We start from the raw sequence: 12,398 nt of genomic DNA, 5'->3' as shown, positions 1-12,398 counted from the left end.
CTTCCTCCCTCTCTCTCTCTCTCTCTCTCTCTCTCTCTCTCTCTCTCTCCTCTCTTCTCTCTACCTCTTCTTGTTTTGATGCAAAGATCGACAATGTTGAATATGAAAAAGCAATGTAAAAAATACACATGTTATCCAATTAAATTTTTACTAAGGAAAAATGAATTCTATACACAAATTGCTCAAAGCATATACGAAAGGAAGAAAAGAATGTAGGACACGTATTGTGTGTAATTCACAATGTTACTCTTATTATATTACGCATACAAGTTTATTTACTAATATTTGTTCTTTCTATGTCTATCTCTTTTACGTTGTGAGGCTTAAATCTTGCATCTTATTCTATAGCAAAGCTGACACAAAATTGCCTTTGCGTTCGTTAGAGCGCATTAAAACAAAGCGAATGTTTCACTAGATTAAGTACTAGACGTAATTTTATCACATTCGTTGAGTGTACGTCATTAGCTTGACGAATAATGTCACCGGTAACAAGGCTAAGTCTATGACAAAGAATTGTCGCGTTTTCAAAGTAATTCCATTGCATATTTCATTTGGAAAATTATCATTTACAGTTTTTATTTAGTATTCTTATTTTTAAACTCTGCTATTGACTATTCAGACATATAAGTAAAAAATTTTTATGTACATTTAATTTTAAACACCATAGATAATATGATGTATAATATGCAAGCGTTGTTGTTATTATTAACCGGCTCTAATATTAATTAAGTATTAATTAAGAATAGAAGCAAAACAAATATTGATAGCAAATAATCGGAGCGTAATCGAAGATAAACGTTTATAATCATTTTACCTGGCTAAATAAAAGTATGAGACCTAAAATAAAATTTCTAGATTTAATGGATAAAATTATATATATGATACAATAAGTGCAGAAACTCTTGTTTCACGATGCTGTGGCACGAACTCATTAATTATTACGCGAATATATAATGACATGGATATGGTATAAATGTGAATTACACACACACATATACATCAATTATGTTAAAACGTGTACATAAATAATTAGTACTAATCCTTCTTGTTCAAAATATAATTTAAAAGGGAAATAATTAAAATCCTCATTTTTCTTCTATATTATGTACCTATTAGCAGATATACGATATGCTACTACAAAACTACAGAAACATTCAATTTATTCAGGATTTATATCGCATATCAACAAAAATTTTAAACTTTTACGCAAATTCTACTGTGCTTATTTTGATCTTTGTTTATTTTTCGTTAATTTTCATTATGTTAATCTAATAAATTGATATTTTTAAATAGACAGTAGAAAAAGTAAAGAAGTCAAAATATTTAATAAAAGTTTTAATTTTTTAGATATGAATTATTTATTAATGTTTGAAAACGATATGTACTCTCTCCTCTCGAGTTTTTCTGGATTGGTAAAAGGAGAAAAACAAATAGCGAACTCGTTTTATCTTGCTGATCCTCTGTTAATAAACCTCTACACTTTCCATACCATCGCTGTATGTATTTCTTCCGTGTGTATTTTTCTTTTTTTTAATTCAGCCAATAGAATCTTCGGCGGCGAGAAAATGGAGTCGACTAGGTAACCGCAGAATCATTTCGCCGGATTATCGTGCCGGCGGACTTACCGCCGGAAATCATTTCCGCGGCTAATTGAGCATGCTGCCTCGATTCGATTACTTCTCAGAAACTTACTGTATCATAGTGCGACACCTTTTCCTCGCGCAAAAATGACGAACAATTTACTCCCAGTAGTTTCTATTAAAAATTCACGTAAAGCATTTGACATTTTGCCTCTACAATATCGGGCAGAACATATTACAAACTTGATAGCAAAGACAGGATTATAAACGCCGATTATAAAAAAAAGCGGATTATATTTTTTGCCTACAAAATAAATGGAATTGATATCTATCCATCCTTGACAAGTTATTTTATTGATCAAGCTGACATTACGTCGAAGAAAGAAAGAGAACGATGCATTTTATAAAAAAAATAAATGACAAAATGAAACTAATGTCCTGTCAATATTGTAGGGAGACAGTGTAGGCTAGCTAGTAGATTGTGATTCAATCACAGCATTAGCCGAGTGAATACCGTGAGGCACGATGTGCGATCATTGACCGTTCCATCTGCACGTATTGCGATATCATTCGATTATGATGCCTGGGTGAATCGTAATTATGTCTCGCAATTCTCGCAGCTGGAATGGGTGACAGTCTGATGGGGGATAGCTACGACAGCGTTAGGAGCGGAATAGGTCGTCTTAACAGCCCTGGAGACACGGATGGCACATAGAATAATAGGTTACTCCGGCAACCCGGGTTAGTCCTTGTTAGCAAGACCGAGAATGCACAATGTATGCAAACACTGTAGCGCGTCCCCGTATTCCCCCGAAATGCTCGAATTACTGTTCTTCGTCCAATAGGATGCTCACCTAGCTGTCAGGACGCTTTTGCAGCTCTCTTCGAAGCTAATGGAGAGGCGCGACGATCTGTTTTCCTTAAAGCACTTCAGCCATTTCGCGCGGCGCGTTTATCTCGAGGAAATGGCGCGATACGTCTCGCCCGTGGTAATTTTCTTTTTGCCAAATATATCGCCTCTCCCCCATATTGCGATGTCGACGCGCATCTCGGGCATACCGAGACTGGCATTAAACGTTTGCATCTCCCGCCGTTATTAAAGGCTGCTATCCTCCGTAATTACTCGTGCCACTGTTGGTGTATTAGAAGTGTGATAGGTACTTACCTGAGAAATGAGGATGCAAATAAAGTAAAATGATATTTCACACAATTCTTATAATCATGCACTCTCTTACAGTGGTATCAAGTGGCTCGTGAATATTCGCTAATAGAGAGAAGCTGGAGCTTTTTCAATAACATGGCAAAATAATTGATACTTCACGTCATTAAATACAACAGAAAATTGAGATATGCATCAATGTCGTTATGTTCCGTATTAAGTACGTGTTGCATAGCACGTACGCTCGCGTTGTTACACTCAAGCGTAGAGAAATATATGTCTTTCACGTTCGAAATGGAGAGTATGAGGAGTAATGGAAGCGTAAGACACACAAGTATGTATATGTTGCGCGAATAAATTCGTTTCACGTACCGTAGGAATTTTGCTTCCTCGTGCCATGCGTCCTTTGATCTTAACGGAGAGAAAAGATGTAAGGTCAAGGAAGGAAAAACAAGAAAATGAGTTTGTGTAAAACAGATGAAACGTATTCTCTTTATTCGTATTCGTATGCCATCGAGTTTTTATCTTACGCGATCGGACACCTCTCGACTTAACGTGTAACGGATGAAATTCGGACATTAGTGACTATAATTCTAGGGCCAGGCTCGTGTCTATTTACAATAGATCTTTGTACAAAAACTAGTTCCATATATAAACAGTAAAATCCACGTTCGTCAGTGCCGCGTCAGTGATCGGGAACGAAGACGTCGCTCCTTAAGAGATTCTCTTGAGTTCGGCGAAGTCTTTTGAACGAATTTTTATTTTCTGTCTGAATTGTTATAAAAATTTTGCGTACGAAAAAACATGAGCAGTGATGAGCTTCGAATACGATCACATTAATATCGTTAGTACTTTTGAGGATAAGGCTGGAGAATGAGCTTTGATGTTCTCAATCGTGTTACCTTACAGTTGCTGTAAGAGCAACTCTACTTTGAAAGTAGTTTTGATAGGTTGTAAAAATTCCAAAAGAATTAGTATGTTGAGGTCCATATATAAAGACGCCGTTTTGTACCCGACTTGGAAAACGGAAGTATGAATAAGGTATAAAGCGTCGTTAAAGTTTTCTTCAGCTCCCTTTTGACCCAGCCTCATCTCTTCCTCGTTATTGACATTAACTACTTTTAGGGGTTAGACTCTTTGTACGTTACGATATATCGTTTATACCTCAGTATGGCAGTAAAGAAATATTTCTGGACATGTACGGGTATCTCTCTAACTCGCTAATGTCTCGTTTCGCCTTTCTCGTCTCCCCCGCAAAATTATATATGAAAATGTAGGCGCCGTCCCCGACGGCATATCGGCGTAACGTAATCTCGAGGAGAGACCGCGTTCCCATCAATACGATCTGGAACACCACCATCAGCCTCTCTACGGTTTTGTACAGTAAACGTTAAGTGTGTTTCGCGGAGTGGTTCGAAACTCGTGTACCAACTATATGGGAAGATACCACGTTAGACTTCGCGCTCGCGTCTCGGGGATCCACGGATCCCTACATAACGCTGCTCCCCCGCCTGTACTCGTTACATTTACACGTGTAAATATAATCGCCAGCGGCGTCTTAGAAGCTCACGAGGTCGATCCCGCAGGAAAACCCCCTCCGAACTTATATACAGCTCTCCTGTATCCGATTCGAGCGTGTCACCACTTCAGGTTGATGGAATTTGCCTTGCGCGGAGATCGACGATGAAACGGGCCTCTGTGGCATCGACGAGAGCCCTTTGCTCGTCCTCTGAAGGCTATAATATACCTGAAAGCAGGAACCACGTCCAATACTCATCAGACTGTTTCATTGATTAATAAAAGAGAAAGACATGTGCGTTGTGCAGTCACACTCGTTTCAATACGCGAAACAGGTATTAAGCCGGTATTAAACCGTATTCATCAAAAGATTTTAATATGTCGGATTCAGTCCTTTCGCCGATGTCACGTAAAAAAATATTTTTAAGTAAATTAATGAATTGCGTGAAAACAAATGTGTTTATTCTGTCCTGTTATTCATATAAGTATATCTATCGATAAGACGGTCTTAAAAAAAACATGTCATTCTATCTTTTATATTCTTTCTGCTATATGATTACAATGGCTTATAATATATATTTTATGAAGCTATTATTATTCAATAATATTATAAATATCATTTTGGATATTGTATTACTTTTTTAGTATAATTATTAGTTTAACAAATCGATGAAATTATTGATTGATAAAATTTTTGTTTTCCATATTTAATATTAACTTTAGAAAGCAATCGCCGATAAAGAACAGCGGAAGTCGAATACGAAGACGAGTTACGTACATTGGGACTGGCCTCGTCAAATTATCGAGAAAACTTGGACGTAATTAAACTTACGAAAGCGCAGATAACTCAAGACCCTGCTAAACCGGAAAAGTTAAAGTGAGAGACTGCCGCATATTGAAGCAACCGATTCCTCCTCTTGACTAACTTCCCATCACTCTGCTCCAAGCTTCTAATATTTAAAACAGCCTGTCTGGCTTAGCTTTGCGGAAGTTAGACGCAATGTTTTAACGAAGATCCAATCAGATATTACAAAATAAAAAATGCAGCGCTTATTTGATGCGCTCGAACATAGTGGTTCGACCTTATTTTTAATTTCGTTGTTTACCCGTTCGCTTATTTGAGTGTAAAAATTGAAGAGTTTTCTCGTCCCAAAATTTAAATAAAATATTAAATAAACGCTATTTGTAACATTGCGAAAGATTGTAATTTCGTCAATCATATTGAATTATAGTTTGTTCAACTCAATATAATTACATTATTGTTCAAAAATTGCAGCTCTCATTGATTTTTCCTTCGACAAAGGAAATAGTAGGGATATTTACGGATTAACAACAGGAAATAACAAATAAGATGCAATATTTTATCACAATCACTTACGTTTTGGTTGTTACGCTGATTATAGGCGTCCATCGCCATCTGTTTGAAATCAGCCATCGTGGGCGGATGATTGTAAGCGCTTTGCTGAGACACGTGATTTTGCGGATAATTTATGGTAGGCGTTGGCAGGCAGTCGGTCAACATCGGATCCGGAGGCAGGTCCAGACCGTGCTGAACGATCGGCCTTTTCTCCGGCGAGACGTCCTCATCGGTGGCGCGATCTTTCTTTTTTCGTTGTGGCGGTGTCTTATAGACGGGAGTGTACGTTAGGGGTCTTCTTTCTGCGGACAGATTTACGGAAGCCATGCAGAGACCGAACGACTAAGCCGCTTAGTCGATTAAATCAGGAGAAAGGAACAGTTATTTTTTTATGAGTACTGTATCTCTTGTAAATGCGAAAATCTAACATAAGCTTCGCGACTGATTCTTCATGACGGCTTTTTTCAATTTTTTCTTTTTTTTTGCATCGAAAAAGGTGGAATTTGCAATAAGACCCTGCAAGAATATGCGCTATTCTATCGATGAAACTTTCATTACGAAAGATGAAAATTATGAGGGATCTCTCGATTTTTAAGTATCTCAATCCAACTTTATTTCCTGACATTATCATTATTCACGCAGCTCGCTCACCGCGACGTAGTTCGCGTATTAATATCGCAAATGGAAAATGTATTTTCATGGAAAAAGTAACATCGCGCTGAAATGAATTTAAATGAGAAGTTTGTTTCATAGACTCGCTTGCTATAAGTACAAAAACTAATATTACGTGTTTATTATTATACACTTGGAAAATTATATTAGATGAGAGGGTTTTATTATGTCTGTGCTCAACGCGGATTTAAAATATGCATAATGCGTTCTTTCAAGAGTACATATCCATTCAAGACCAATATATTTGCCTTTTTCGTTAATATTTTATGCAGTCTTTAATTTGACACAATTATAACATTAATTATACAAAAAGCTCGGTTGAATTATTGGTATCATGCTGAATATTGGTATTATCGGTATCATGCTGAAAATTTGTAATTTCATACGTAATCTGGAAACGAAGTCGAACATAAATTATAAAATATCGACTATCGCTTGCTAATATTTTAACCGTGTTAGATTCATATATACATAAAGATTAACAGAATATATGATACAACGTAAAAGAAATTCATGGGTAATGTAACATAAATTTATTGAGAAAATAGATATATATTATATATATTAAATTCCATTTAATGGAGCAAGTTTTAATTCGATTTAATATTAAACACGCCATCGTTATCGCTCAAATTGCTGCATCAATTTGTTCCAAAGTCTGAACAAAGTCATAATTTATTATCTAATATATAATTTTGATATAATTTATTATTTAACAGTCTTGCAATCATTAATTACCTCTCTTAGAATACGATTGAGAAATGTATTTTCTTTAAATAGAAATATATACTTGTCGATGAATAATTGAAATGAAATATATTTATCTTTATATATCTTCATATAGAATATAATGTTTTTATCTTTCTATATCAGCGTTTTGAATGAATAGTATGTTTCGTCTTATAATTAAAGTTCAATGAAAACTGGAAATTTTTATATCTTTTTCATTGAAATTATATATTTATATATCTAGAAAATTTTTTATCTAGTAATTTTATATCTCCTTGGAAAGAAGACCGAAGATGTCATTTTTATCACTCCTTTACTCGTTTTCCGCGGTATGTGTGTTCTCGATACAATTGAAAGACAATATGCATATGCGACAGATCAGTTATGTTTCTCATCGATATAAAAAAGAGCCACCAATAAACACTCGCTTTGTGCAATTCTTTTCCATATCGGAATGCAGGACGGACTCACCATACTCGTTGGGTATGATGTCTGGATCGATGTCATCGACCGCCTGCTTGGTCTGAGGGTGCACCGGGGTGGTTGCACCTGCATTAGGCGGCTCGCATACGATGGGAGCGTGCTTTGGACTTCCGGGTCGGCCGGTGGAGTGCTTCCGGTAGAGCGCCGCCAGGATTCCAGCAACGGCCAGGGCCAAAAGCGTCGCCATGGCTGCCAAGCCCAGCAACAACGGATTCAGCATCGATGCATCGGTGTTGCCTGCCGCGACAGTCGATGCAAAATGCTCGATCAACTGGAACTTCTATCGATCTCTCCGGAGAGATATTCCTATTCCCCCGCTAGTATATAACGCAATCCACCCCGCTTTTCCCCAATCCTACCTAACGTTCTATCGAACGCGGAATAGAACTTCGCAATTCGTAAAGCAGGAAGCGCTATAAGTAACTTTTCTTTCATCGCTCGCTCTCTTAACGACATCTCAACGTCGTCGTGTCGATGAAAGGAAAGAAAGAAATGGCGATATACGGCTAAGAGGTGCGATTGGCCCTTCGTACTTTTCGATTACCCACACAGATTGCGTGGCGCAACTCGTCGATCGTCGGCAGCAAATTCGTGAACGGAATCCGGGAATCGGGGTAAATGTTGTGCACGTTTTCCCAGCTACTAAATGACTTCACCAGGCGTGCTTGTTTTGTATTTTGTAATTCAAGCCTTTCCCTTTTGTCTAGGTGAATGAAGGTATCAAAAAGGGAGCGGTTCAATGTTTCCCTACTACCGACGCGTGACACCGCCCTGAACAAAAAGTAACGTACAGCGATAGATCGAAAAGGGATCGTTGAACGGGCGCACCGTCTTGGTACACATATATCGCAAAGCGTTACCCTGAAAGTGGCCTGATTGTAAGAACTAAACCTCCTTTGTGATAACGTCACAAAGTGGCGCGATCGCTAGAGCTTTTGAGTTGCGCCGGAAAAAGTCTGTTACGCTGCTCGACGCGACAGTTTCTCAGATAACACGCGTGTCTAAAAAAGGTCTTTAAAACTTTATCAAAAGACGTCTTGAACACATCTTTAAAATTCTAAAAAGGCATCTTAAAATTACCTTTAGTAAGATATTTTTTGGAGTACAGTACAGCCTGTACAGTTATTATATTTACATATATATTACTAACTGCAATATTTATTAATTAGAATACTACGGCATGACCAATCTGGATGCAACATAAAAATGGTTACTGCCAATTAAAATTCTGCACTTTAAGGTTTTTTATTATTTCAATGACACACTAAATTGTAAAATTATAATTAAGATCAAATTTCGCAAAAACGCGTGAACAAAAAGAAACTGGAATTATTTAATAAATCGGTGTATTAATGATTTACGTGAGCATCACGGTACAATGCAATGGTGATTATAAAACTCTGTTCCAACTAACTCTGTTGCATAAATGGTTTCCTCTCCTTTTAATATTTCGAATTCACAATTACGTGATATTTATGTGGTGTTTATTTTCCTCGGGGAAATTATTTATTAGTAACAAAACAATTGCACCATTTTGCTTTCAAATTACAGTTGCGGAACCATCCGCATATTCAATAATTCTGTTCACAATCAGATAAGAGAACGCAGATAGTATCCTTCAGTATCTTGTCTCTCCCTTCTCTTTTTTTGCCATCGTAACTGATCATCAAGAAAATAAGCGTCATCAGGTGTCCGGCTTAATAAGCACGATAATAATCAATGAAAGTCCATTACAGAGGTCGATTACAGTTCAACCCCTCTACATAAATGTCCTGTCACATCGGCACAATATATCGCACATATATGAATACCTATATACATCCTGCTGACCTGCCGTTTTCCGCATACACGTGTATGCGTGTCTCTCCGTTTGCGTATCTCGCCGCAAGGAGGATATAATTACATCAATTAACACACACCCTGCCGCTTGCGTATACCCGTAAAACTATCCCTTCCTACAAGGACGTTCGTGCGAGTCCATCCTTCCTCTGAGTTATCACTCGCTACCCAGCTCGTGTCACCCCTAAATATAAACCGGCTCGTATACGTGAGCATCGGAATCTATGTCCTGTCGACTCCACATTTCCTCGTATTCCCTTACGCGTCGCAATCATTTTGCTTGAATTTTTTTAGCTGAAATCGTGCTTTATAAGCTACCATTGCAAACGAATGCTTTTAGCGCGGCGCGAGAGTTGGTTTTCGATCTGTTTAGATATGCAATACAGCAGAATAACAAATACAATAATTTAAAATTGTAATTGAGAAAAAATATCGGAGAGCGCATAACATGTGTCATTCATGGAACATACAAAATATATATATTGTTATTTTACACCGCTGCAGCAGCAGCCTCCTTAATAATGGCGGACATTGCAAATACAAGTTCCGCACTTTACCGTTACATTGCCCGCGGTAACTAAAGCTTAAATAAGCGGTAATTTCTGAAGCGACGAGCTTGCAGCTCAGTTAAAAACACGAAAAGACGGCCACGATGCGCCTTTTGAAGCTCGTTTAGCGCTGGAAGACCGCGGCCTATTGAGAATCTCAAAGAAATGAACGGTGTAAACGAGATCGCTCCTAGGCTGCATGTTTAAATTACAGCCATTGAGGTTTTCTTATTTTCCCAGTTTATTGTTTGCGGTTGCAGTTAAAAGAGGCATAATATGCTCTCTTTCGCGGTTATCTTAATATACATATTCTTATACATTATATATACGTATATAAGAATATTTGTGAAAAAAATATATATATATGTGTGTATGTGTGTATTTATAATATATGTATCAAATATCGAGCACTAAAATATTTTAGACGAAGAGAATAAACTACAACAATATTTATCGATTAATCATCACAGTCTCTATTCAGCCATTTTACGCTATTCTTGGAAGAATGGCGCTTTAATTCGTTAAAGAATTTATAGAGGAATAATTAAAATACTTTTTCTCATAAATTTGTGATGTGGACATTGGATTGAAATGCACTTTATGTAGGTAATTATATTCTAACCATATTTGTGTTCTTGAAGTTAATTTCATAATCGTTATACGATTACGCGCATAAAGGGAATGGCATGTACTATGCATTCACTCGGTAAATTAATGCTTCTGTTCGAGCAAATTCTATTTTACGTATCTTACGCTCAGTTAACGACAGTTCCGCATGAATATTGCGTGCCGCACCGAGAAACAGCGAAATCTAGGATTATTATTAGCCGGGATTTAAGACCTTTTATTTTCACGCGGACGTGGAATGCAAAATTACATTAAAGGAATGAAGAAAATAAGAGAATGAAAATATACCTTTTTTCTCAGTGTGTTAACATTTTGAATAACTTTTCGTACAATTATATTTAATTCAGCGCCTATTCGCTATTTATTAATCAATTTTTCATTTTGCAATATGTTTAAATACAATATAACAAATACGTTTAGATTGAACGATCAGTTACACGCAATATTACTGTAGGTATGCACTTCGAATTGAGCATGCATTTCGATTTTAACTGTTCGTATAAATAAATAAATGCGTATTTGAAATTTAGTCTTGAACAGTATATTCATCAAAAGCATCGCGTGCTTGCGTAAATTGCAAGCGAATAAATTCTCTGCGAAAGTCCATTATGCAAATATTATCGAGCGAGAGGATATGCACCTAAGAGAGGCGCTTCTTAAGGGCTTGCTGAAAAAAGACGTTTAAGACGCACGGCATTAAATACATAAAATTTCATCTCGCGGGCATAACGACCAAAGTTTGTTAATAAGAAATTGATAGATTGCTCCTTGTGCTCTCCGAGCTGTCGGTAGTAAAACCTGGGTAGTGTTTCCGCTTGGTTAATATGCGATAACGGTTCGGAACCGATCGGGCAGCCAGGTGGAAAGAGAAAGTCATTGAGTCGTTGATCGAAATAAGCCGAAAAAATGCGTGCGAACCGACGCGACGCGAGAAACTCCAACTTCGTGTACGTACAAGGAACGTTCAACAAGAAGAAGCGGCTTGTCACGTTTAATCCCAATGTGTCGCTCCTTAGATCGGCTACCGTCGGCGCTGTTGAAATTTTTAAAAGAGTCGTAAATCCGCTGTTATCCGCAGTCCTGCGGAAGACAGAGATAGTTGGAATTCTCGGCTTGACGGGTACCCAGGGAGCATTCGTGATACTCGTTAAAGTTTGATTAGACTTTGATTGCCGGCGGAAAGCGGACCAATTTAAACTCCGTCTCGCGGACTGAGAATAAAATAAAATAAAAAACCAAAGGCGGGGAGAGAGAGAGGGAGAGATATAGAGAGAGGAAGAGAGAGCAAGCGGAACGACATCCGGCGACCAAGTGAATGCGGACATTACGTCTCGGCTTTGCTGCGTTCCCTTCATGAAAGAGTTTAGTTGAGAGCCGAGTCTCTCGCTTGTATAACCAACGCGACAGTATGTTTACACCAGGATATGTCCCCGGCACCGGGAGTAATTAAACTTTTTCCAGTGTGAAATTGCAGGGCCGCGCCGATGTATCTGGCGGGGTATAGCTGCCCGATCGTGGCGGAAAATTCTAAAAGCGGGTATAATTGCGAGAACGAAGGGATCAACGACGGTCGATATCACTTGAGTTACATCTTGTTCCTTCACAAGTAGCACAAGTTACAATAACTTTTTTCCGTTTGGCTTTCTTTGAACGAAAAAAATTCAGCGCTGTTGCAGCAGTGATAAAAACAATTGATAGCAATTAGAATGAAATGCAATTGCCGCTGACGTGAGAAAGGAACGTTGTTGAGAAAAACGATTCCAACACGAGGAGTGTACTCTGAAACTTTGTGAAAAATATTGATCTTCCGCGCGAGACTTAACGTAATTATTATAACGACTCGTATCACGGTTGAAGGATAAAAGAGAGAGGGAGGGAGTACGCGC

At 37.8% G+C, this 12,398-nt stretch overlaps 1 protein-coding gene across 3 annotated transcripts in view; it reads right to left on the bottom strand.

Moving 5' to 3' along the window:
• Nucleotides 1–3,208: 3,208 nt before the first annotated feature.
• The window catches only part of LOC112467864 (hemicentin-2-like), a 137,912-nt gene continuing 128,722 nt past the window's right edge, over nucleotides 3,209–12,398 (bottom strand). For all 3 annotated transcript variants that reach the window (XM_025036746.1, XM_025036747.1, XM_025036745.1), the window contains 3 exons: nucleotides 7,487–7,735; nucleotides 5,636–5,916; nucleotides 3,209–4,486 (listed from right to left, as the gene is read on the bottom strand). In XM_025036746.1, the coding sequence (XP_024892514.1) occupies nucleotides 4,343–4,486; nucleotides 5,636–5,916; nucleotides 7,487–7,735 (674 nt within the window). In that variant the 3' untranslated portion in view covers nucleotides 3,209–4,342. The remainder of the gene's footprint in view (nucleotides 4,487–5,635; nucleotides 5,917–7,486; nucleotides 7,736–12,398) is intronic.

The sequence above is a fragment of the Temnothorax curvispinosus genome, unplaced genomic scaffold (genome assembly GCF_003070985.1).
Source record: "Temnothorax curvispinosus isolate PA1 unplaced genomic scaffold, ASM307098v1 QBEX01017838.1, whole genome shotgun sequence".
Lineage (NCBI taxonomy): Eukaryota > Metazoa > Arthropoda > Insecta > Hymenoptera > Formicidae > Temnothorax > Temnothorax curvispinosus.
This window is presented reverse-complemented; position numbering and strand designations above follow the sequence as displayed.